The 26673-nt window shown below is 41.7% G+C and overlaps 1 protein-coding gene across 1 annotated transcript in view; it reads left to right on the top strand.

The window, feature by feature from the left end:
• The first annotated feature begins 4741 nt into the window (after positions 1-4741).
• The window catches only part of MAN1A1 (mannosidase alpha class 1A member 1), a 157751-nt gene continuing 135819 nt past the window's right edge, over positions 4742-26673 (top strand). Inside the window, exon 1 of the mRNA XM_069851778.1 lies at positions 4742-5326. Within this exon, the coding sequence (XP_069707879.1) occupies positions 4742-5326 (585 nt within the window). The remainder of the gene's footprint in view (positions 5327-26673) is intronic.

The raw sequence follows: 26673 nt of genomic DNA, 5'->3' as shown, positions 1-26673 counted from the left end.
GGTAAAGTTCTTTGCTTTATTTTCATGCCTCTGCATTGTACACACAACACCATGGCCTTGTTTGCTTGCTCTGAGGGACTGCAAAAAGTCTGTAACAGAAGCAATAAAAAGAGGTGAAAAGCAAGGAGTATCTTGAGATATTCTCCAAGATGCCATCTGGGGTGGGTTGAGTATGATAGCTTCATGCTAGTACTGAACATGATCCTGCAAGTGGTCAGAGTTCAAATTTTAGACTCTGGCTTCTTGCTGTGTTGAAGAAAATGCTTTTAATCTTTCATGTTTTTATAGAACAAGAGTCAAATATTTTCTTCAGCCAGCATTTCTTGCAGATCATCTGTGCCTTCTGAAATGTTGGGGAATGGATAAAGGGCAGAGCTCCTCTGCCCTGAGCTAGATGCTTAGCTGGACACTTTCAGTGAACCCTCCCATTAAGCACTGAAAGCTGCATGCTTTACAGAGCCTTTGTTTTGAGAAATGAATGATCCCCCTCCCTCAAGTGGGGATAGAAGGCTTTATGAAGGATAACTCCAAAGACACTGGTAGGAAAGAGACCTTTCATAGCATTGAAGGGCCATGCCAGAAAAGGGTTGAACAAGTGGAGTAAGAAGTTCTGCAGACTTACAGCTCCTGTTAAATTGCTACTATAAAGTTTGGATATTAGCCATGTTCGTCTTATATGTTTAATTAGAGAAAATGTTTGAGAAAGACTGTTGAAGAATTTCATTTTCTTTCTTCTGTTCTTCATTCTCAAATAGGAGACCCATCTTCAACAAATGTCTCATTGGGAAAGGAATAAGCTTGTGTTCTCTCATCTGTCAGGTAGCACCCTAGCTCTTAGACTGTAGGCTTCCCTAGGAGTGTTCTTACTTCAGAGCTGTTGAGCAGCACTCCTTGTGGAAAACTTTTCTTTTCGTTGCCCTCAAAGTCCTGCACTCAGCTCTGAGTCGTAGCACTACTTCAAATGGAAAAGTGAGGAATGCACACATTCTCCAGGACATTTCTATAAGGCAAAAGAGGATAATTTGAATCCCCTGAAACTCAAAATATTTTGAAAAGATATCTCCAACTTCATCAGCAAGTGCCTTAATCACAGGTCTCCTAAATAGGTGGTCAACACTTCTTTCCTCTGAACTCATACAGAAAAGCATGAGGCAGTCCATTATTCTCAAAGCACTGAAGATCAAGCAAAGTTTTTGTGGCTGTGAATCACACTTTCCTCACATACCAGGCTTGGAACTGCAGCCAAGCACCAAAATCAGAGACAGCATTTCATACACATCTGGTCTTCAAATGTCCAAAGCCTCCTTACAGAATGCTGGGTGTTATGAATCCAGCTTGTGAGCACTGGTAACCCTGAGTCTGTCACACCACTTACTTACTCTGTGAAGAGCTGGATGTCTAACCCGGGTTAATGTAAGTCTGTTAAAAGTATCTCTGAAGAGCTGGGCTAAAGCATTGCACTTCAAAATGAAGTTGTTGAGTAATTTTTCATGGCAGTCTTAACCAGAACGAAACACTGGGAATCCCTTATAAGGGAGTGGTTTTGTTACAAACTCACTACCCAAAAAGATGTATCTCTGCTCCAGCTGAAGGTGCCTAAAGATGGGCCAATTTTACTACCCTCCTTATCTGTTACATGTATCGTTTAGACCATGTAGGCTAATTTCCAATCAGGAAGCAAGATATAGGGCTAGAATTGTGACAAATTTGGTGTAGCTGAATCAAAAAGAAACCCAATCAACCAAGCAAACAAAAGGAAACTAGTTATTTTTTTTTTCCAGAGCCTTTAGTCAATATGCAGCAAATTTGCCCATTCAGAACATTTATTATAGAAAAGAGCCTTGTCCCTTGATTATGTAAATCTCCCTCTCACTGCCTCTCATGTATCAGCTCTACCTTTCTATAAATGCCTGACCTGTGCATGATTGCTGGAAAATGATTCCTGATCCTGCAGCCGAACCTGCAAAATAGGCGTTTCCCTCCATGGAATAGATGCAGTCTAGTGTTTTGTAGGCACAATCAAATGGACCCAGCCTTATCCAGCACAGCAAAACAACTGCTTGAAGACTCGTTTTACTTTTTTTCCTATTTAGCTGATGTCATCCAGGATGTAATGCAGCTCAATTAGTTTGTTTGTTCTTTTTCAAAAAAAAAAAAAAAGAAAAGACACTCCCCCCACAAGTGTGTCAGTCAGTTCAATGTTTCCACAACGTGGATATGCTGACAAAGCTGTATCAAAAGAGGCTCTTCCAGTGCAAGCCCTGGTGCAGGGGGCCAGGCTTTCCACTGCTGTCGTTAAATTATTGCAAACACCAGGCTTCATTTGTTCATGCTTTATTTGGATTTTTGACGCTGTTTAAGCACCTATCGATGTGGTTTAACCTTACAGCTGCACTGCCTGTTGGACACAGCCAATCGAAACTGAGCACGTACAAGCCTTGGTTCTATTACTTGCATTTGCGATATTTTTTTCCTGAGATATCCTATTTTCATGTTCTTTGGACTATCTTGTGCAGTTCTTTATTGTGCCCAAAGTAAATATCTGACAAAAACCCAAGAGGCTTGTATAGTGATATCAGGCTGAGGCAGCTTGTTTTTTCTTTCAGTTTCCGTTGCTCTCATCTCATGAACAGCTCTGTATGCCAGTAACTTTGCACACATCAATAGTCCCACCAAACAGCTCCCACGTGACTTTGCCGGCAACTGTTTGTGACATTGGATGCTAACAACAGAAACACTCAGTACGTAAAACTTAGGGTTCTTCTCAGAGGAAGAGTCTCATTTTAGGGCCTAGATGATCATGGAATGGTCATCTCTTCACAGAAGCTAGAGAATGTTATAACTTCTCTCTTTGCATAGAAAAAACTCGTTGTTGCATCCCACACGCTGAGGAAATGAGCAGGATGCCCCAAAGATAGTGATGAGGGTGGCAGTGAAACCCCTGGTATGGATTCACATTTAACCCCTAGCAGTTAGGATGGACACCAAAAGAAGGCAAGAGGCTGGTGAGTTCAGGGGGCTTCAGTTTAGGAAGACAAGACATGGGAGCAGAAGCTCATGTGACAGTCTTTTCAATTCTTGTATCCATTCATGAAGTGCTATAGAAATATGGCAACCTACTGAATTACTTCAGAATACTGAAGAAAGGCACTGCTTCCAGCAATAGTTCTACCCCCTGATATTATTGTATAAGTAGCGATGAGTTTGGAGGGCAATCTGGGAAAAAGATTATACACCCACATACACAGTGATTGAAACAGAATATGCTGCTGAAGCTGAGCGTGGTATTTCACCATTTAGGGAGCTTTCTCATCAGTCAACTGTCTTTCAGTATCTAAACTCCATATATGCTACCTTAAGTATTGTTAAGGACAAAGAAATGGAAGGAAGGAAGGAAAGGAAGGAAAGGAAGGAAAGGAAGGAAAGGAAGGAAAGGAGGGAGGAAGGAAGGGAGCAAGGAAGGGAGGAAGGGAGGAAGGGAGGAAGGGAGGAAGGAAAGGAAGGAAAGGAAGGAGGAAGGAAGTGAGGGAGGAAGTGAGGGAGGAAGGAAGGGAGGGAGGAAAGGAGGGAGGAAAGGAGGGAGGAAGGGAGGGAGGGAGGGAGGGAGGGAGGGAGGAAGGAAGGAAGGAAGGAAGGAAGGAAGGAAGGAAGGAAGGAAGGAAGGAAGGAAGGAAGGAAGGAAGGAAGGAGGAAAGAAAGGGGAAAGAAAGAAAGGGGAAAGAAAGAAAGAGGGAAAGAAAGAAAGAGGAAAAGAGAAAGAGGGAAAGAAAGAGGGAAAGAAAGAAGAAAGGAGAGAAAGAGAGAGGGAAAGAGGGAGAGAAAGAGAAGAGAAGAGAGAAAGAGAGAAAGAGAGAAAGAAGAGAGAAAGAGAGAGAGAGAAGAGAAGAAAGAGAGAAGAGAGAAAGAGAAAGAAGAGAAAGAGAGAAAGAAAGAGAGAGAGAAAGAGAGAGAGAAAGAGAGAGAGAAAGAGAGAGAGAAAGAGAGAGAAGAGAAAGAGAGAGAGAGAGAGAGAGAGAGAAAGAGAGAGAGAAAGAGAGAGAGAAAGAGAGAGAGAAAGAGAGAGAGAAAGAGAGAAAGAAAGAAAGAGAGAAAGAAAGAAAGAAAGAAAGAAAGAAAGAAAGAAAGAAAGAAAGAAAGAAAGAAAGAAAGAAAGAAAGAAAGAAAGAAAGAAAGAAAGAAAGAAAGAAAGAAAGAAAGAAAGAAAGAAAGAAAGAAAAAAAGAAAGAAAGAAAGAAAGAAAGAAAGAAAGAAAGAAAGAAAAGATTCTCATTTACTTTTCCAAGCGGGCCGAGTTCTTCAATCTTAAACAGCTTCATCTCGGCAAAGCTACCAGGCTCCGTTACCCACTTCTGGGAAACGCGTGTCGAAAATCAGGGATGCTCATCGTTTAGTTTAAGGAGCAGCCTCACATCTAATATAACAGGGCTTAAAGACGGTGCTGAGGAAGGGGGGGGGGGGGGGTTAGACAAGCGCGCCCCCGCGCCTTTGTGTTTGCGCGCACGTGTGTGTGCGCGCGCGCCCGGGAGGGCGCGCGCACACACACACGTGCGCGCAAACACAAACGCGTCGGGGGCGCGCCTCGCATCTCCCACACACCCCCCCCCCCTTCCCGCTTCCCTTCCCCTCGAACCCCGCCCCGTCCCGCCCCCGGCGTGAAGCGGGGAAAAAGTCGCGTCTCGGCCGAAGTTGTCGAGGCGGGGCCGGGGGAGCGGGATCCTCGCGGGCGCGGGGAGCGGGGGCCATGCCCGCCGCCAGCCTGCTGCCGCTCTTCGGGAGCGCGGCGGGGCCGGGGGCGCTGGGCGGCCCCGCGGGCGGCGGTGGAGGTGGAGGAGGCGGTGGAGGAGGTGGAGGAGGCGGCGTGGGCGCCTCGGCGGCGGGCGTTGGGTTCCGTAAGGCGGCGGGGCCCGGCGCGTTCCGGCTGGCGGAGAAGTTCGTGCTGCTGCTGGTGTTCAGCGCCTTCATCACCCTGTGCTTCGGGGCCATCTTCTTCCTGCCCGACTCCTCCAAGCTCCTCAGCGGCGTCCTCTTCCACTCGGCCGCCCTGCGGCCGCCGCCCCCCGGCGGGCGCCCCGCGGGCAGCCTGGAGCGGATCCGCGCCGACCACGAGCGGGCTCTCCGCGAGGCCAAGGAGACGCTGCAGAAGCTGCCGGACGAGATCCGCAGGGACATCCGTCAGGACAAGGAGAAACTTCTGCGGGACGCCCGCGGCAGGAAGGAGGCGGGAGCCCCGGGGCTGCCCCGACGCCCTTTCCGACAGCCCCCGGGCGCCGCGGGCCGGGAGCCCTCGGACGCCGCCGTCCGCCGGCGGAGGGCCAAGATCAAAGAGGTGGGTGGCGGCCGGTCCCGCAGCCCCCGCGCGGGGCAACAGGTCGCGGCCGGGTCCCCCCTTTTCCCCCCGCGTCTACCCCGAGCGGAGCCGCTTTCGCCCCGCGGGGCCGCTCCGGCTGCCTGGCGGGGTGAGGGTGTCCGGCGAATCGCCGACCGGGGTTACGTGTGGCGGGAGAGCGTCCGAGCCGTTTGGCGTTTGGAGAAATTCCCTGAGCGGTCTCGTTCGTTCGTGCTGCTCGGCTGGTTCAGGTGCCGTTTTGAGGGCGTTCGCCTCAGCAGTTCGCCGAGCGGCGCGTCGGTGAAGCTGTTCTAGCGGAGCGGAGCTCGCCAGGGTCCTCTGACAGAAGGAGAATTTCCTCGATAATATAGTTCAACTTCCCGTCGTTACTGGCCGCTTTATTTATCGACCTGACAACTTGGGCTGCCCGCAGAGATTAGGATTTACGAATTAATTAGTCCTATACGTTTCCCGTTCCGTGGTGATGGAAATGAGGCAGGCTCACTTCTATACCTACTGAGTGTTTCTGTTCGTGAAACATCGTTAGCCTTATTTGGACTGATGTGTTTTTGTGGCGTGTTTGTACAGAACGGTCTGAAAAGTGAGTCCTGACATCGCACGGAGCGTCAGGTAATAAGCTCCCGCAAATCTCAAGTTTTGTGTTCTGTGCTCTGGAGTCCTTGCATCAGTTCAACTGTTCTAGCAAATCGTTCAGCAGTCATAAGCAGCAAATACCAACGCAAAGGTATTTGAGGGGAGAAACTCTCAGGAGTGTGTGGTATAGGCTTCCACTTGGTGCGCAGTGACTATTCTCTGAGCATGCAGCACAATTACAAATACCAGCGAACTCTTTTCCCAGTTGTTTTGAATTGCCATGTAGAGGTATTTAGAAGTAATGGGGCTCCAGACCCAATGTACGTGATTCTGTGTAGCATCGAAGACTGCAACAAGTAAATAACCAGCGAGAAGTGTACTGCTTTTGCTAGTCCTAGGCTGTGCCAGCTAGTCCAAGTTATCTTTTATTATATACAGATACGTGTGTGTGTGTGTCCATACATGTGTATGCTTGTGTGTATGTGTACATACATACGTAACCAGCTATTTCTTTTTTACCTTCCCTTTCCCTTCCATTTCCACTCTTTTTTTTCTCTTCCGCTGCTGCACTGGAGCTACCAGTAACATAGTATAACTCCCTAAACCAGATTTGGCAGTGTAAGTGTAGGAAATGACAAAGAGACTGCACTTAGTTTCCAGATCTTTATTTTGCTTTCATATCTCACTATAATTCTTCACTACTGTGTGTTGTTTCTGGGAGTTCCTTTTCCTCCTGATTCAGTATGTGATCGTAACATGTTGTTTACTTAATTGCTGTTGCCTTTTTGCAGTACCTTGAGTGGTTTGATTTTTCTTTAATGTGTTGGTCTTTATGTTGCTTTTCTCTTTCTTTGCAAGCGCTTGTGCTCATTTTTTATGTTGAGACTTTATTGTCAAGCCGCAGTTCTAATCTGTGGTCTTTTTAGAAATAGTTTTAAGTGGTAACTTTAAAGTATGAACTTTCACACTACGTTGTACAGGCATAGAAACTGGAATTGTCCCTTAAAGCTCCTCTCATGTACCTGGTGGTTCCATGCTGGAGTTGCAACTCTAAAGAATCTTTCTGCTTTTGTACCCTTTTGAGCCTGGTATCTGCATTGTATGATGTATGTTGTGTTACTAGAATTCAGAATTTGAAGCTATTCCTGTGGATATTCCTGACAGAAGGAAGCAGGCTAACATAAAGGAAAAGAATGCCAAGAAATAAAGTTGTTTTTCCTTGCATTTCTGCCTCGGAAAAACTCTGTATAAATCAACATACCAATATAGAGCTGAGGGAGGAGAGAACTTGGAGATGTTTTGTCCATTTACTGTTATAAGTTTCAAGTTGAAAAAAGTGTTTAGAAGTCTAGCAGGTACTAATGTGGATTGTAATCATGAAACATTAAAATGCCATGATTTTTATAGCATCTCTTAAAGTTTAGTCATAGAAATTTTGACTGGTTTTTTTTGGTATTTAAAAACAAGTGAATCTTAAAGGCAGGAATATGAAGATTTTTGAACTATTTAGTGTCAAAACCTACGTAGTATGACAAATAACTAGAAAAAAACTTAATAGAAGTTTAACAAACAAACAGGAGTCTTGTGGGAACATGCAGAAGTGGAGATTGTGTTACTGTCACTGCCTCCCACTCTGCCACAAGGATACGGAGAGTCTCAAGGTCTTCATCTGGTAACTCTCCTGCCTGTGCACAGGTGTGCCCATACTGATAGGGTGCGTAGGCTAAAGACTAGAGATACTAGTGTGCTGCGATATTCCTGTTTCTCCTCTGACTGAGTTACAGGCAAACTCAAAAGAAATAGGGTCTATCAGCACTGCCTGTGATGGGGTTTGTCCAGTACTTCCTGTCGTAAAACCACTATCAGTTGCTTGTGGCTGCTGCATTTATTACTGTCTGACTTCATGTTGCCTTTCCTGAGTGTCTTCCTCATGCCAGATGCTTCAGGAAGGCTTAAGCAAAGAGGCACAGCTGCTTTTGAGCATATCACTATGCTTGTATTTTGTCAGCGCTTGGATCCTTTGGGCAGTTACACATATGCTTTGGTGTCTCCGTGACCTGGGGCAGCGTCTGGGTACCAGGTACATCTCACACTGGTCTCTGTTTTCGGTCCTTCTGGGAGCCCCACCCCACACTGTGAGTGAGGAGGTTGTGGCTTGTATTCCTGCTCTTCCACTCACTGATCTGAGAGGTAGCCCCACTTTTGAGCAAGTATCTCCTGTGATATCTGTTCTCCATCTGTAAAGAAGGCAGTGATGACTCTGTTCCACTCAAATGAATTGCAAGTCTTCCTTGTCCCTGCTGTTGTCACTGTTAGTTGTGGCTGGACATCTTTATTTCTGATGTCCAGGGAAGACTTGCCAGTGCGCAGGCAATCTGGAAAAGGCGGCAGCTTGATATTAACAGAAGTGATTAGAAAAGAATGGTAATAGTGGGGACAGGCTATAGAGGCAGGAGACACACTGTTTCCATTAGGGAAATCTGATTTTGAATCTTCTCCAAGTCTCATTCCTCTCTTCCAAACAAACAACAAAAAAAAGTGATTGAATTATTTAGGTTTTAGGAAAATAGCAAACACTGAACTCTTCTTTTTTTTTTTTTTTTTTTTTTTCCTTCAGAGAAAAGTAATAGAAAACAATGAATGAGCTAGCTCAGGTACGAGAAGCAATATAATCACATTAGTGCAGTGCTCTACCCAGGCTAATTAATCCTACTGAACAGCAAGCTATTGGTGTTGGTGGAGTACCATACTAATGCAGCTGAGCTGCTCTTGTACAAGGTAGCTAGCTTGCACTGTACACAATATTGTTTGATGCTGTTTGGATGTACCTTCAGGATAAAAGCCTCCTTGGAAAACTGGAATTGATGTCTGAAGTTACCTAATCATGCTCTATACAGCTTGCAGTGCTCCAAATACTTGCACAGCTCTCAGCTGTTGCAGCTGTCCAGATGTATTGGAGAGGAGAATATTATTCACTGGTTGTACTGTCATTCCTGAGTATTAGCCCTTTGAGCTCCACAGGGCGATGGTCACAAATCGGCAAAACAGACTGCAGCTGAAGATTACTTCATGTTGTGTTTCTGTAAAGAACCAAATTGAGGTGATATTGACAGATTGAATTCTGAAGCTTCCTAGTCAGAGGTTTTGCTGGAAGTCAATAGGTTAAGCAAGACGTCTTAGAAATGTTGCATGGAAGTTCAGAAGTACCTTGAAGAAAGAAAGTTTATCAGCATGGAAATGAAGTGCTAATCAGAGATCTGATAGAGCAGCAATTGGGCATAAACACAACCTTCTGATGAATGGGAGGAGTGATGGCAAAGTTATAGCAGGTAGGTTGCTGCTCAAAAAGGTTGGTCAAACCTTTGTGCCTTCCTGCCTGCTTCCACTGCTTTGCTTTCCTATTGCCTGGTATCCTGGTGCTTGATCAACAGTGCCAGGTTGGGGGAGATCTGTTTTCGTTTTAGTGATTTTTATGAGACAAGGTGAGCTCACTAATACTGCTTGTTGTCGAAGAGGGGGGGAAATCTCTTCTTACCACTTACTCTTGACTGCCTTCTCCCACTGTGTCCTAATATGGATTCCACGATAGCTGTCTGTAAGCTCCTTCAGTTCACTAAACAATCAGAAAATTGGCAGAGCAAAAAAGTTGGAGTTTTCTACCAAGTTGGTGAGTCGCCTTAATGGAAGGGTTTGCTCAGTGCTAGTGTGGGCTGTGGTGAGGGAATGGTACTGTACGGATGAAGGAGGTACGCGACCTCTTTCAATAGCCTTCTAGGAGCTGGTATCTGATTTTCTAGCCTAGCTTCTCCATTAAATTTGAATCTCTGCAATGTGACATTTGCATAGCAAAGGTTCAATCTACTGTAATAACCTTCTGCAGCAGGCTGAAGTGCAGCGCTTCAGGAGTCTTGTTACCTTCCAACTCCTTTTGTCTCAGAGCAGGGAAGGGGAAAAGAAACCTGGTGGCAGGATTTACTAAAACCCCAGCTCCTATTGATGGAAATTCAGAGTGCTTTTACTGGGAGGAAAGTTGTGGGGCCTTTGTAGGAAGGGGGGAGGGGAAGAGTTCAAATACAACTGTAGGAGTATTGAGTTTGGGTTTCAAACAGAAAAAGCCACTTTCTCTGGTGGTACATTTCTTTAAGAGCAAGATACAGTGAAAGGAAAGAAATTGACATGTAGATAGTAAGCAGTGTGGTAATTCCTGGAAACGTGTTCATGATGTAATGCATTTTGAAAGAAGTGTTCTTAAAGTATTTTGTGACCTTAATGCTGACATCTTGCAGCTGTCATTCAGTTTGTCAAGGAGTTTAAAATTAATCTTGGATTTTTTTTTCTCCCAAGGCTTTATTTACCTACCTGTTGTCTTCAGTGTTCTTGTATCTGCTAATTCTTTGAGTGTTTTGTAGTGCCTTCCTTCCTTATAAATGCTGGGGTTTATAGTTCTGTTATTTTTAATGATTTTAGAAAAAGACACTAAGGAGGTGAATGAAGTGCCTGAGTAAAGGAAATCAAGTGTGGTACTAGTGAGGTACCTTATGCCCCTAACTTAAAGGCATCTTCATGGGAGTTGTAGACACTTTGCCTGGGTCTTGGGAGAACTGTGCTCTTGTGAAGTGGCAGCTGGAGGTGACAGAGGTTATCTTGGGGCATCAAAAATGTCACAAAACAGTAAGCTAAACTGCTTGCTTAGGGATAATGGCACTACAAGATACAGAGAAGCTTTATCTGAGTTACTAAGAGCATAATTCAGAGACTCTGTTAAGCAACCTCTTGGTTCTGTCACTTGGCATACCCTATGCAGAGCCAGTTCAACCTGCCAACCAGACAGAAAACTACCCCCACTTTTGTTGGGTTTGTGACTTAGCAGAGTGGAGAGCTCAAATGGCTTACTGGAGATACGAGCACAGTGGAACTCCACTAAGCCAATGAATTTGGAAGAAGAGCAGTGTGGAGGAGAATGGGACTGTGGCATCTTTTTGTCCACAAGATGTGCGATAGGGTATGCTTTGCCAAAGTAATATTCTTTCTGCTGGGAGCCCTTAAGGTTTTTTTTTAAGGGGAGGATATTGTTTCCAGCAGCCTGTTTCCAGCCAAATGACTTGGACTTTCTGTCATGCAGGTAAATGTCTGTCTGATTTGAACATTGATTGTGAGATGGAGGGATGTCTCAGGGTGTGATTGTGTGCATTTTTCACCAGAACAGGGTGTGTTCCCATTGCTTGTTCATGTTTTTCAGCCTTAGACCTATTTTCTGTGAGCTAAGAAGAATATTTAATATTGTATATTCCAACTTGGTCTGCATTCTCAACAGGTAAATTTACCAAAACTGACTGAATGTCCTGTGTAACTGGATCCTTAGAATTTTGAGAAAATGAAAAAGCTTTAAATGTTCGGTGGAAAACATCTGGCTTTCACAAAAATTCAAGTGCATGGTTAGTTCTTTAACTGAAAACCCACATGCACATTTTATATAAAGGCAAAACGTGAATTCCAGAAACAGGACTCTTACCATGAAAGCTAAATAAGATGGTGTAAAGACATGAAGTAAAGCTTAAAATGGAATGTCTCCTGCATTTTGGCAAAAGTTATATTCTCATGATGATAATTTTGTACCTTGTGTTAGTATAGCAACATATGGCAGCCGTTTAATACAAAGAAATAGAGTAAATCATAATGTTGCTGAGTACAGTTGCCTAAGGCTGTAGTTCTGTGCTGTGGGCAAACTGAAGCAGAAAAAATTCCACCTGTTTATTAAAGTCTACATTTAAGGCTGAAAAATGTCATGTCTTATTCAGGGGAAAATAAGAGTTGTAGACAGCCAGGCTTTGATAGCTTCTTTGAATGTTAATGAAAGGACAGGGCTATGAAAAGGAAATCACGGACATACAGGAGACAGCACTTCTCGTGGAGGCAATTAACATTGTTACAGAAGCACTTGCATGACTGTTGGATGGACAGAACTTTTCTTAAAGCTGTCTGAAATGTACTGCTGTAAGAATGGTTGAATCATAGAATCACAGAGAAGTTAGAGTTGGAAGAGGCCTTAAAGATCATCTAGTTCCAACCCCTCTGCCATGGGCAAGGACACGTCTCACTAGATCAGGCTGCCCAAGGCTCCATCCAACGTGGCCTTGAACGCCCCCAGAGATGGGGCATCCACAGCTTCCCTTGGCAATCTGTTCCAGTGTCTCAACACTCTCATGGTGAGGAAATTCTTCCTTATATCAAGTCTAAATCTGCCCCTCTCCAGTTCATGCCCGTTTCCCTTCATCCTATCACCACAAGCCTTTATGAACAGTCCCTCTCCCGCTTTCTTGTAGGTCCCTCTCTGGTACTGGAAGGTTGCTATAAGATCTCCTTGGAGCCTTCTTTTCTCCAAGCTGAACAAGACCAACTCTGTCAGCCTGTCCTCTTATGAAAGGTGCTCCAGCCCTTGCATCATCTTTGTAGCCTTCCTCTGGACCCATTCCAACAGTTCCATATCCTTCTTATGTTGAGGATTCCAGAACTAGAAACGGTACTCCAGATGAGGTCTCACAAGAGAGGAACAGAGAGGCAGAATCATCTCCCTCGACCTGCTGGCCACGCTTCTTTTGATGCAGCCTAGGATACAGTTGACCTTCTGGGCTGTGAGTGCACACATTTCCGGCTCATGTTGAGCTTCTCACCAACCAGCACCCCCAAGTCCTTCTCTGCAGGGCAGCTCTCAATTGCATCATTCCGCATCATGTACTGAAATTGGGGATTGCCCTGACCCAGGTGTAGGACCTTGCACTTGGCCCTGTTAAACCTCATGAGGTTCTCCCAGGCCCACTTCTCCAGCCTGTCCAGGTCTCTCTGGATGACATCCCGTCCTTCTGGTGTGGCAACTGCACCACTCAGCTTGGTGTCATCTGCAAACTTGCTGAGGGTGCACTCAATCTCACTGTCAGTATCATTGATGAAGATATTAAACAGCACCGGTCCCAGTACTGACTCCTGAGGGACACCACTTGTCACGGATCTCCATCTGGACTTCGAGCCATTGACCACTGCTCTTCTGAATACATTTCTTGGTATAGTTTCTTATCCACTGAACAGTCCACCCATCAAATCCATATCTCTCTAATTTAGAGAGAAGGATGTTGTGGGGAACAGTGTCAAAGGCTTTACAGAAGTCTAGATACATCACATCCATTGGTTTTCCCGTGTCCACTGCTGTGGTTACCCTATCATAGAAAGCCACTAAGTTAGTCATACAGGATTTGCCCCGATGAAGCCCTGCTGGCTGCCATTAATCACCTACGCATCCTTGATGTCTTTAGCATAACGTCTCGGAGGATCTCTTCCATGAGCTTCCCAGGCACAGAGGTGAGGCTGACAGGTCAGTAGTTTCCAGGGTAGCTTTTTCTGCCCTTTTTAAAAATGGACACAACATTACGTTTTTTCCAGTCACCACGGAGAGACTTCTGATTGCCACAACTTTTCAGATATTGTGAAGGGTAGCTTGGCAACCACATCTGCCAATTCCCTCAAGACTCTGGGATTCATCTCAGCAGGCTGCATAGAGTTATAAATGTTCTCGTTCCTGACTGTGTTAACTTTGGTTTGGGTTTGGTTTTGGTTTTTTTTCTAGTTTGAGGAGCCAGCATAGGTGTAAAATTCTGTGGTTTTCATCTTAACCAACAGTTCATTTATTTACGAATAATAACTTTGTCTTCCTAACTTACTTGGCAGAATAAGAGTAATACTTCAGGAAAGTGGCTTTGATTCAGTGTTTGATGCTGTCTAATGGTGCAGCACTTTTCTGGCAATAAACTGCCAATAAACAGAGTAACTGGGTTTTTTTTGGTAACGTGCTCAACTATTCAGATATGTCTCTGCATAAAATATGCTTTAGACGTTCAGTTTTCAAGGGTTTTATGGTCTATTTTTGAGTTACTTCTAGAACTGTCATTTTACAAATTAAGAAAATTATTGTTTAGGCGGGCTTATGAATTAAGCAATACAGCCAATGTACCAGACATTGTACATTGTACCATCCCTTAATATATTAGTCCCTTCTCTGTGAAAATCTCCTTTACCACAAAATTTGTTTAGGGTTTTTTTTTCCTCATTTTTATTTTTTTAAGCACACGATATAAGGAATGTGTGCATGCATCTGAGAAGCATCTGCTTTTCTATTTTTCATGACTTTTTCTAATTGGATCTGCAAGCCTGTCATGAAAGCATAATTGTTGAGTAATAAAGTACATGCTGGTCCTAACTAGATTAAAAGAAACCTTTTACAGAATTGTAGTTAAGTCGCTGTTGTATCGCAGTGCTCAGCAGCCTTGCCTGCGGAGTCTGGAAGATTTTGTAGTTGTGATAAAGCGGTTTGTTTTTCCAGGGTTGAGAAGGTTCTAGTAATTTGTGCAGGATCGTGCAGTGTGACAGTAAAGAGCAGAGCTTGACTATCTCTCTGCTATTCACCTTTTCCCCCCCCCACTAAACCAGGGTCTGTTGCTTTGTGCTGGGTGAAGGCTGTCTTTGTTCATACTCACGCTGCAGGTCTCTAGCCTGGGCACGTCAGCTCATGAGAGTTGGTTTAAACCTGGGGTTTGGAGCCTGGGTCGTGGCTGCACATGGGCAGCTGTGGTTTGCCGCTTAACTGCTGCCAAGTATGCTGTTCCTTATGGGGAAGCCTAAACCTGAGACTAGCTGCTTCTGTGTTTAGGTTACTAGCTCTAAGCTTTTTAAGCAATACTTCAAATCAAATGCTGTTTTGAAGTCCAGTGCTGTTTTGAAGTAAGGCAAGTAGGGTAGTAAAGCTCTCAGTTTGCCTTTCTTGCATCTTGAAATTTTCAGTTTGAACTCTGTTGTGACCAAGAAATGCTCGCATGAAACATTATGACAACTTGCTATAACTCCCTGCAGTAAGATGATTGGATTTTATAGATGGTGTTTATGAAGATAAAGATATTGCTCATGCTGATGCATCTAATTTTAAAAGCTTTTCAAACAGATTGGATGAGCACATAACCTGCTGTTATGTGCTTATAACTCTTAAAGTTAAACATTCACTGCCCTTGTGGGAGCACCGAGATACACAACCTCTTATTGAAAGGTAACTACAAGTGTAAAATCTAGTTTTGTTTGTCCTCCCACTCCCTCTCCTTGGCTTTTAAATTATCCTGGGAATAAAGCAAGTGAATGGAAGTCTGGCTTCTATGAAACTTGGGCCCTTTTAGTTGTTTGTTCGTTTGTTAATACAAATCTCTAATAAGAGACTTAGACAGCCATGCAGTACAATAGATAAGCTGCTGACTATGAAGCTGTTACAAGACTTCCTGTGTGCATCTCAAAAAATATTTCAGAAGAATCAACTTTTTTCTCTGATGCTGGACAGAAGCAGAAGTTGCGATTTTAATGTAAAAAAAACCCACACAGCTTTGCATTTCTCATGTGAAGGTATATTATGCTGGTACTTAGGTTAGAGGCAGAACTGGATGTTGCTTACATGAATAAAGTAGAAAGGATATCTGATACTTTTTTTTCCAGAATTTTACATTATCTGGTTTGTGTAGGGGTGTTCTGCGTGGCAACATAAACTCCTTTTGAATTATTTATTCAAATTCAGTATGTGCTTTTAAAGCATTGCAATAAAATTGCATTAGATCAGTATAGCTTGTTTCTTTAATTAGTATTCAGACCACTGTGAGGTTGCTTTTTAAAGTATCCGCATATTTTTCTTTCACTTAGTCCACAGCATAATAAACATCTCTGTGCCTTTTGAAATTTCTTTTGTTCAGGGACTTCTTTCTCCCAAGGAAATGGGAAGTAGTTCATGTAAGAGAATACCGAGCTAAAAACCATTTTGCTTTCAAAGTGTAGTGCTTAAGAAGATAGTAATTTTACTATTCACTGATCAACACGCGCAGATGCAGACCCAGTCTTTATTTCCACTGTCGGTTTTCTCACTGCCTTTGAGCACTGACATCTGTTGGTGCACTGAATGGTGATACTAATGATAAAGCTTTGCCCATAGTGCTGTCTGCGGGGATATCTGCTGCTTGTTACTGTGGTTATAGTTCTCCACCCATCTGTGATTTTGAGAATTGCACTTCAGTTTTTGTGGCAGACCTAGCTAGTAATACTCAGCTCTTTAGAGAAGAAAAATAAGTGTTAATCATTTGCAGTGATGGATTTCTCCCTGTGCCCTGCCCCACAACAGAAAACCTAATTACTATTTAGAGAGCAGAAGAGTTGTACACATTACTTACATAAAAAGTCATAATGTTTCAAAGGTGCATTCGGCTTTCTTTGTTTTGGTAAGATCGTCTGAAGAATCACCGTGGGAAAAACTATGCTGTGTAAAGACAAACTTCAAGTTGACTGATATTTTTGTGTTATTTTGTAAAGCTCTAGAGAAAGCATGGCACTAAACCTGAACTGACTCTTCCTAGAAATGTGTGTGATTTTTGTCAAGTGATATCACAGGACAAGAAGGACATTTAAAAAAATAACCTTCCTGAAGAAGAAAAGCCCATAAGTCTCTTCATACAGTTTCTTTAAAAAAAAAAAAGAGAGAGAGAGAAAGGGGGGGAAAAAAGACTATTCATATCGAGACAGAGATGTATTCATTTCTGTCTCCATGTATATGTTTTACATAAGAGCCAAATGTGTTGTACAGTTGGTAAAAGATAAAATCTGTTGTCTGTGACTGAAATGTAGCTTGTTGGGGGCAAGCTCTGATCTGAATAAACACCTTGAAAAAAGTAAAAGGCCTAATGTTTGGGGTTTTTTTACAAATAGTCATCTAAATTGAAAATATATATATGCTGCAAGCAAAACTCAGAACATTAGGATGGTAGAAAGAAATCCTTTTATTGCAATAATCAATTTTGTTCAAGTTATTTTTCATTATGTAAATCTAAACCTTGCAGAAAGTAGATGCTCCAATAGTAGTGAGAGTTTTTTGACTTAATGAAAGCAGCTTTCATTTGCAGCCTGATAATCTGAAAACATTATAGAAACATGGTTGGTCTGCATTTATGCACGCTGTAGTCCATCCTGTTTGTTCTTACTCCCAACCTTCTGCTTACCGAATGATTTTATTATTGAGAAGGGGAGGCATTCAAACTCGCCACTGGACCTCTGGAGATCTGATCTCCTGCTTGGAGAAGGGCTGACTTCAAAATCAAATCTGAGTTGCTCAGTCTTGTGCACTCATGTGTGGAAAATCTCTGTGGAGGCAGATTCTACAGACCCTCTGCAGACATGTTCCAGTGTCTAAAGACCCTTATTGTAGGTTTTTGAAATTTTTATTGTTGTACATAGTTAGAATTTTTCTTGATACAACTTGACCACTGCCCTTTTTCCTTTCATTGTCCACCACTGAGAACTTAGCTACCTTTTCTCTGTGGGTACCCACTAAGTCATTAAGAAGCGTTCTCTTCTGTGGTCTGAACAAACTCAGCTCCATCTCTCTTCTCTTATGCCATGTTTTCTCCATTTATTTATTTATTTACTTATCTCAGTTGGTACAAGGGAGCTGAAAACCAAGGACAGGGTTCCCATTTGAGGCATCAGGAATGTTGCATAGAAAGCGTTAATGGTTTCCCGTCACTAACAAGTACTCTTGCTAATACAATCCACTGTACAGTTAGCTTTTATCGCTGCAAGGATGCACTCTGTACTTGTGTTGAACAGTTTGTTCACAAGTACCACCAGGACATTTGTTGCAAAGGTATTTTCTAGCCTGCAAGTTCCCATCATGTACTGTGGCATGGGATTATTTCATATTAGTTATAAGATTTTTGGATTGGCTTTTGGTTGTCTTCAAGAGGTCTGTCAGCTCGCTCTTCCAGCTTGCTGAGGTCATTCATGTGGGAAGTCTACATTGCTGGACTTCGGTGTTACCCAAGAACTTGGTGAGAGTGTGTTCTGCTCTATTGTTCAGATTACCCCCAAGGAAGTGTCACTCCTATCTATCCACTTCAAACTGTTTCCACTTCTATTACACTTCAAACTGTTTACTGCTGCCTTGAGCTTGTCAGTCCAGCCACTTCTTTCATCGACCTTGTTGACTAGCCATCTAGTCCATGCGTTTTTGGCTGCTGTAGTGCTAAGGGGGACAGCATAAAAGCATGCTAAAGTCAAGGTAGATGATGTTTGCTGCTCTGTCCACATCCATGGAGCCAGTGGATTCATCATAATAAGCAACTGGGTTGGATGAGCATGTTTTGCCTTTGGGAAGTTATGCTTGCTGTTCGCAAAGGTGTTTCTGTCCTTTGTGTTCATGGAGATAGATTCAAGGAGGATTTGCTCCATTTTCTTCCCAGGGTTTGGAGTAAGGCTGACTGGCTTGAATTTCCCTGGATCTTCAGTCTTTTATTCCTCATTTACCAGTGACATGCCTTGATCACTGTAACCTTTCAAGAGTGATCTAGAGAGGCCTTGCAGTGATGTCGGCCAACTATCTCAGCACTGTCAGAAGCATATTATGTGGTCCCATTGACTTGGGTATGTCCGTTTTGTTTATGTACTCTGTCCCTTACTTTGTCATGATTTGATACCTTTCCCTAGGCCCTTGCCACCAAACCCCATGAGTATTCCTGGCTGGTAAAGACCAAAGCAAAAAAGACAATGCTTGAGCATTTTTGTGTCCATTGCCACTGGTTTTGTCAACCAGCTGAGCAGCATGTCCGTGTTCTGTTTGGTCTATCTTTTGCTGCTGATGTACTTGTAGAGGCCGCTTCTGCCCCGTGGCAATTTCCAGCTGGCAATATCCACCTATTTGCCCCTTGTGTCTGGGCAGCATTTCTGTACCGCTGTGCCTGCACTCCCTCTATGAGCTTCCCTGAGGGCTTGTGCTCAGCCAGACACTCCCCATGCAGACACTCTGGACTCCTACCATGTGCTATTCTCATGCCTGATGATCATCAAGGTCTCTTGGAGGTGCCATAGCCACATGAGGAACTAACTCTTCCTTGGAATCCTGTGAATCAGATACCTGAACAAACTAAGATTGTTCCTCCAAAGTCTTTTATTACTAGTCTTCCTCAGTTCCTCCAGCATCTTAAACTCTTCTGTCTAGCGTTTAAATAGGCTTGGGGTTTAGACATTTCTCATTTATACATTAATTGTTTTGAAGTGAGCTTTTATTATGGGAGTTGCGGTGGTGGAGGAAAAGGGCATACAGCCTTTCCTGGCTACTTTGCATCTATACCACCTCTCTTGTTTTCATTAGGGAAGCCGAGCAGGCAACTCCACGTTAGTTTGTTGGGTATTCTGAAATTTAAAAAAAAGAGGAAATGGTTACTGGACAAACAGATATGATTAGAATAGGAAATTTCTGTTTAAATTTTTGAAATACAAGCTGTTGGTGGAAAACAAAGCTCTTAGTTGCAGCTTTTGCCACTTTTGTGGGTGTAAATGGTTTACTAGCATACTCACTCAGGCTGAGAGAAGTACGATTGAAAAATCAGATGCTTTTTCGAAATGTCTTTCCTCTGCATACCACTGTTTGAAATACCAATTATCTGATGTTTATACAATGCAAATAGAAAACTAAGGATGTGAAAGATAATATAGCGTCAGTTAAAGTTGAGAAGTTCAGAGTTTGAATTAGGTACCACTGAATTGCATTTAAATCACAGTTCTTTTTGCTTGCTTTCTTAATGGTCTAGCTGTATTGGTAAGTACTTAAAATTAGCAAATTCTTCTTGCTAGCTTACAAACTTATTGGTTTTGATATAATTTCTATTTTGTTGCCATACTGCATGCTTTACAGCATTGTAAATATTTTTACAGTAGTGTTCTACTATTGCACTGTGCTACCAATTCATGAGACTCTTCAGCATTTGATTTTCTGTCACTTGACATCACCAAGAGGTCTGACTTTACAGAGGCTTGGTTTTGAAAATGAATTTTTTCTTTGTACTGCCTCATGTTCAGCATCCAAACTCACTCATCACTTCTGAAAGGGTAGGTTTCCAGCATTATAGCGATACGTGAGTGTCCCTTCAATTTGACATGCCTAGTCTAGACAAAACTCTTTCCATCTGTAACAGACTGTATAACCTTCCTTTCCCCCTGTCTTTATGATCCTTTGTTACAGGAACCAACCATAATTATTATTCAGCATTTAAAGCACACATGGGAAAAGGTAGCTTTAAAAGCTACACAAGTACTTTTGGTGGGAATAAGTTTGAGGAAACAGCTTCCAAGTTTTAGAAAGAAGTCACGCTTATTTTAATGTTTGCTAAACTTTTTTTCTTAAATTTTCTGCTGAACCTGTATGTGGAGGTTTCATTTCATCAAGAAAGTAAGTTATTTTGGATTTGTTTAGCAAACCAAAGCATGACCAGTGGCTGTCTCCCATTCTATGTTTTTTTTTCTGTAACTTGAGGTAAAATTTCAGCATTTAATTTTCTTCTGTAAAGCAGGTCCTGTAGTCTAAGCTGTTGAAGGTCACATCACTTGGGTCTCTTGCATGTGAAAAGAAACTTTAGATGAATGGTCGTCTGATCTGTATGTGCTGGGCATTGAAGAACATTTTTTGATAGCTGTAGCCTTGATCGTGAGAACCTAGAAGGATGCAGCTATTGCAAAGTTATTTTAAGCACATAATAGTGTACTGCCAGGTGTTATGCTCCTTCATTCTAGAGTGACTTTATAGTAGCTTCCTGGTGTGATAATTATCCATTACTGTGTTTTGTGATGGGGAGATTTTGTGGAGATTTTTCTTCCCTTCTGTTTGAACACAGTAGTTTTGTGATGCCTATTATATTCTTTATTTGCCATGAGGAGTCTTATCCACTTCGGATTCATGTCACTACTTGAAAAATGTGTATGTTTTATTTTTTGAGGAAGGAACAAAGCCAGCAGTTGATGCCAAAGACAAGTCTCAAAACCAGCTTTAAAAGTCCTCTGCGTTCATGTGAACACTGCAGTGCCAGTAAACGGGGACGTGATCTACTATCTCAATGTCAAACATGCCTGATGTCTGTTTTACCAGCCCTACCTTATGCCCACATGGAGAAACATTTCCCCAGGAACTTTGTGGCTGGTTTTATTGCAACCTCACCAATAATGATTCCCTTGTATTTGGTAACTTCATGTTGCTGTTAGTTCTGTGGGAAGCTTCTGCAGGCTGTAAAATATGCTGTGAATGAGCTATAATCAGAAAGAAAATAACTAATTCATGATTTCTCTTGGATATTCCTGCTGTGCTTTAACATCCAGTTTCAAATATCCTGTTTATAGGAAATAATCCTGAGTAGCATTGTACATGCTGTCATCAAAACAACCCAGAATTTGTTACCTGTTTGTTCTACCACCAGTCTGCCCCCTGCAAAAAAACCCACTGAAATTTCAACTTCTGTCTTTTCCTTAAAATAGTTAAGGACTTGACTGAATTCCTCAAAGACGTTATATAGACAGAGGAGAGAAGCTTTGTGGGCTTTCTGGGGGGATAAGAAACAATGAAACTATGTGAGGGAAAACTTGCTCCTCTCTCGCTTGAGAAATAATAACTGAGAACATTATGGATATGCCACATTTAATCAAGGAAACTAACATATAAAAGAGTGTCTGAAGTGAAGTGAAAGAAGCTTTGTGTATGTATGTGTGTATATATAAATATGTATGTGTGTTAATGAAACAAGACCAAAGAAAAAGCTAGTACCTTAGTATGTGGAATTACTGCCAAAGGAGTAGAGCCGAACTATAATTTTTACCATCTTTTTTAAACATGGTAAAGATAGGGTTATAGAAAGCTTTATCTCTATTTGCTCTTACTGTAATTAGCATGAATGATTCAGAGCCTTACGGTTTGTGTATGAGACTGAAACCTGAGAAAGGCTCTTGTTTTGGTTGGTTTGTAGGGAGGAAGTGTTTTTCATCTTGGATGATGAAAGATAGTTCTTGAAACTTGCTGTATATGAAGATGTGATAATGACTTTATTGTATAAAGCCTGATTAAATGTTTTCTTATTCATATATTTTACCTTTTGTCCTTTGCTGGGGAGAAATAACATTTTTCATCTTCAGAAGTGCTACTACTAATTAAGTATAGACCTCTTCAGATAAGAACAGTATTTGCTTGCAAATCACAACGTTTTAAAATAAATGTCATTCACTATTTTATACCTTACTGAAAATCCTAATAAGCAGTTCTCGATCAGCTTTTTATACAAGGAATTTGATAACAATTGATTTGTACTGTTAATCCACATGGTTAATCCCTCTTACTTTGGGACATCACTTAGTTTCATTCCTGCTCTACAGCTTTTGTGGTGTGGTATCATATAAAGTAGCTATGACTCCAGTAACACCTCTGGGTGAATTCAGATATATTTTTTTGGTTTTTTTCTAGTAGAATTTTCATGTCTTTTAACATCTATCCCCAAACCTATTTGATTCTGTTTCTGCAGACAAATATTGTGACGAAAATCAAATAATTTTCACACCTTTATGATACTTTAAGATCTATACAGCCAACCACTTTTCCCAAATAGGCACAAACACACGTTCCTTTCCTTTTCCCTTGGCCTTTGGCAGTACACTTAAAAATCCAAACAGACATGATTGTGCCAGATCAGAGCTGGAGGCAAATTCACCAAAACCCAGTGTTTCTTGGCACACACTTGGCTACTGAAAAATCTTCCCTGAAGGCAGAGTCCATGTGCTAGTGTTGATGATAGAAGAGGTGTGTGTGCACTTGGTATCAAGCCTTTTGAACTGCAGGGCACAAATGTTTCTGGCAATGAATGCAGATGTGGAATATTTGTACTACTTTTTTTAGCTTTGGTCATGTGATGAACCTATATTCCTTAATTTGCTTTATAATGTGGATGAAAGCCAGGGTAGCTATACTGTAGTTCACTTTGATCTGTAAAAAACATACCTTGCATGAACAAATTGATTACAATAGGTTGATCTCAAGAATGATATTAGTGTACACATAGCCAGCACATCCCTCCAGCTAGGGTGGGAGCATAAACTCTCCTACTATCCACCTTTTAAGGATATTAATAGCGTGAAGGCATGAAACTGGGTTTTCTCAATGCTTTTTGAAAACCTTCTAGTATCTCTCATTCAGTATAGAGAGTAGAAATAGGTAAGAACTTGGGCATTGCAGTGTATGAGTGTTCTTTATGGCCATATCTTTCTGTTTCAAGCAAGGCCAATGCTACTCCACAGGAACCACTGTTCCGGAGAAAGAAAGCAATAAGCAGCTTCTCTTAAAATCAATGAAAAAAACCCACTAGACTGCAAATATTAAATTTTTCAAGGGATGTGATTTGGAGGATTGTTATTTTTGAATTTGGATTTATTTGTTACTGTCAGGACACTTCAAATACAAATGTATTTCTGATGTCTTGCCTGTCTTGTAGACTCTTCTTTTTTCATTCTACTTGATACCCTGTAGGGTTTAGTTTGTGGTCTGATTACAGCACTAGCTTGCACCAGCAGGCATTATTGACTTTTAGAAGCAAGTATGTACAGTTGAAGCTGACTTTAAAATTTCCTCAAAAAGTGTAAAATATTTGCTTAGTTTTTAAACTTGATAGTCTCTTGCTGTGGCTTCTGGTTATTGCCTATTAGCAAGCAGCGGTAGCATCACATGTAAGGTAACCATGAAGTCAGCTAGAGAAGTTGGAAGTTTGAGCTTCTACATATTTTAATTACAGTGATGTGCTTGTGGGACCAGCAACGGGTCTATCTCTGGCTTTCAGTTGTTGGACAGAGGCCCTGATACAAGATCAGGTCCAGTAGCACCATGCATCACAGCAAAGCCTTCTCTTCTGTATTGCACTGCCCGAAGGCTTTCCTGCCACATCTTGCTGCTCTTGGATGGGGTTTGAAAAGCTCTGGGTTTCAGCAGTTCAGCTGTGGACTCAACTGCTGTGACACTTCTGGAGGGGTCCACTTTGATTTAGCTGGAGCAATGGTTAGTGAGCTATTTCAGGGTCAGTAGTAGATGAACACACGCGTAGTAACTTTTGTCAAAGCTACTGTGTTAGTACATGTAAAAGGTCTGGACTCAAAGCTGATTTCTCCTCAAAGAAGTGACAGCCTTAAAAGGATATAGGCTATTAATGGATACAAGTAGAATACAAAGAAATATGTCTCTTCTGTTCAGTAGGATAAGGCAGTGATAGAATTGGCTTGTTTGCTTTTATGACTGGCGGATGGGACAGTAAGATTTACCCTTCAATATCCACGTCAGCACTTCATTGCCTTCCTTATCTAGTGCAGGTAAATTTTTCACTCTGTTAACCATGCCAGATAAATGTTTGTAAATTGGCTTAACCTGGCCTGATTGTAACTGCATGTAAATCCTTTCGGTAACTAGCCATTACTATTACGAGCTGTTACTATGGCAGGAAAATCAGTGGTAGTACACAAGCTTGAGGCACAGTGTCGAGTTTCCCGGTATGCAATACTGTTGTAGATAAAAAGCTTATCTTCCCATACTTAGGTACACTACTTGCTCATAACTTAATGAAAAATTTTCACCTTTATTGATGGGCTTTATTTTTATTTAACAGATCTCACAGAACTGATTTTTTTTTTAATGACATTTCAGGCCAGTAGCTTTTTATTTAAGTGATAAGCTAGTTCTGTCAAGTCTGAATCTTCTCATGTACCTTAATTGTATAGAGGAGTCAAATTAGATTCTGATACACATTTCTGTGTACTATCCCTCAGCTCATATTTCAAATACATACAGGTTTGCTGTTTCATGAAACACGATAAGTGTATGAAAAAGGTAGAAGTGAAAGTCAGTGGACTCTTGAATTAAGTCTCCTTCTGTCTATCTGTAGTGGGCTGTAGGTTGCTTGGGTTATAAATTAATACCATACCTCTTAAAGAAAAATGCTTCCATTTATTTCTCTGAGATGGTGTATATATATAGATATGTCTCAGCAAAACTGCATTGCTAAAAATTAAGAACATGAGGTACTTTAAGGTATTCTGAAGTAGCTCCTAACAACGTGCTCCAAATAAAGACAGAATTGTTAAAATGAACTTGGACATATCAGAACAAGAGTTCTCCATGTTGCCTTTTTAAGCCTTGACAGTCAAACAAAGAGTCCTGAAATATTCCATGTGCTTGGCAGACCTAAATTGATAGATGCAGGGGATGATGAGGCTTGCTTTTTATGATTACCAGGAGACAACCAGGACACATTGTGTTCTACAGCAAATTTGTGATGCAAGAACCTATTAAAGCTTCCTGATTTTAAAACAAAAAAAGAAACAACCAAAAAATTATTATTATGGATCCAAGTTGTGATGTGTAGATGGGCTCTCTGTGTGGTAAATCATCTCCTGTATATGTGGAAAGTAGAATTCAGTGTTTTGTGAAAGTGGGAAGACAAGACAGGCATACAGATATGTCAGTAGGTTTTTTTTGATGATGGTTTTCTTTTCAGTTGGTCATTACAGGATGGAGCCCTTGAAATAAGAAACCAATGTAGCTTTTCTGTGCTGGTCTCAAGTACAGCAGCAGGGGAGCCTTCGGAAGAAATGAAATGCCTCTCTCAGATTCTTTGATGTCAGAGTGAAACATTTCACATTTTGGTGAAAATGTAGTCTTTGAATAACAACTATTTCTTCCCCTTTCATTTTTGAAGGGAGACATTACGAAAGAATAAGTCCTAGGAACGAAACATTGCTGTTTTGAGAAGACTGTAAGTAGCAGGCTAATAAATAGCTTGTGTGTTTGACTTCTGTGGTCAAGAAGAGAGCTTTGTATAGTTCTGGAGAAATGTAATATCCTTAGAAGGACTGAAACCTCTGTTGTCCTAAACTGTCATATCTAAGATGTGTAATTTTAACATGCTTAATGCTATATTTGAATTCTTAGAAGTTAAAAGCTCCTGGTTTCTGTAATTTCATTCTGAAATCAGTAAGTGTATGAAGACAGTGAAATCATAGCCAGGTAAACCTGCATGGCAGCATGAGTACAAGGGTGCTGCTACATGGTGTAGAAACTGGATGCTATGATAACACGTGGCTATTCTATGTGAGGTTTTTGTGGATGGACTTCATGAAGCATTTCAGAGAAGAACTGAACTTCTCCCCTGTTTTAGAACACGAGAAGTAAGGCAGATTTAAAGCACTCTAGTTCCTTATAATACTTAAATAGTAGATAATTAGAAGGAAGGTAAATTGCACATCTCTGACAGTCAGTCTGTTCTCCACTACAACAATCTTTACCAAAATACATAATAAAAGCATACGTTGTTTCAAAATCTTAAGATTAAATAGATTCAGTGTTTTCCAGGAAAGTAATGTAATTGGGAGAAAGAGGTAATAATGAGGTAATCAATTTTTATGGTGTATTTAGTGGTGTTATTTAAGTTTATTCTGAGAAATATTCCAGTTTGTTGAATATAGGGCACATCAAAGGAAACTACTAGGTGACAAAAATCAGAACAAACCTGTTCTTTACACATATTGTAGAGCCATTGCTGCAGGATGTTGTGAATATAAAAAAATTACACAAGTTCAGCAAACAGTTAAGTAACTTCCTGCAAGAAAACTCTAGTAGGGATTATTAATCATACGAGCATCACATCTGGCTCTGAAAGTCCCTGTCTGTCAGGCTCTGAACACCCTCGCTAGTCATAGGAAGTATTTCTGTTTGCTTATCCTGTTGCTAAACATCCATTAGAGATAGAAAGCTGTAGTAGATTGGCCTTTTAGACTCTCGTCTAGCATCATTTTTTTGTGTTGGGGATCTTTTGAGAACTGGAATGGTTGTTGCCTGGCTT

Source organism: Phaenicophaeus curvirostris, chromosome 2 (genome assembly GCF_032191515.1).
Source record: "Phaenicophaeus curvirostris isolate KB17595 chromosome 2, BPBGC_Pcur_1.0, whole genome shotgun sequence".
In the NCBI taxonomy this organism is placed as follows: Eukaryota; Metazoa; Chordata; class Aves; order Cuculiformes; family Cuculidae; genus Phaenicophaeus; species Phaenicophaeus curvirostris.
This window is presented reverse-complemented; position numbering and strand designations above follow the sequence as displayed.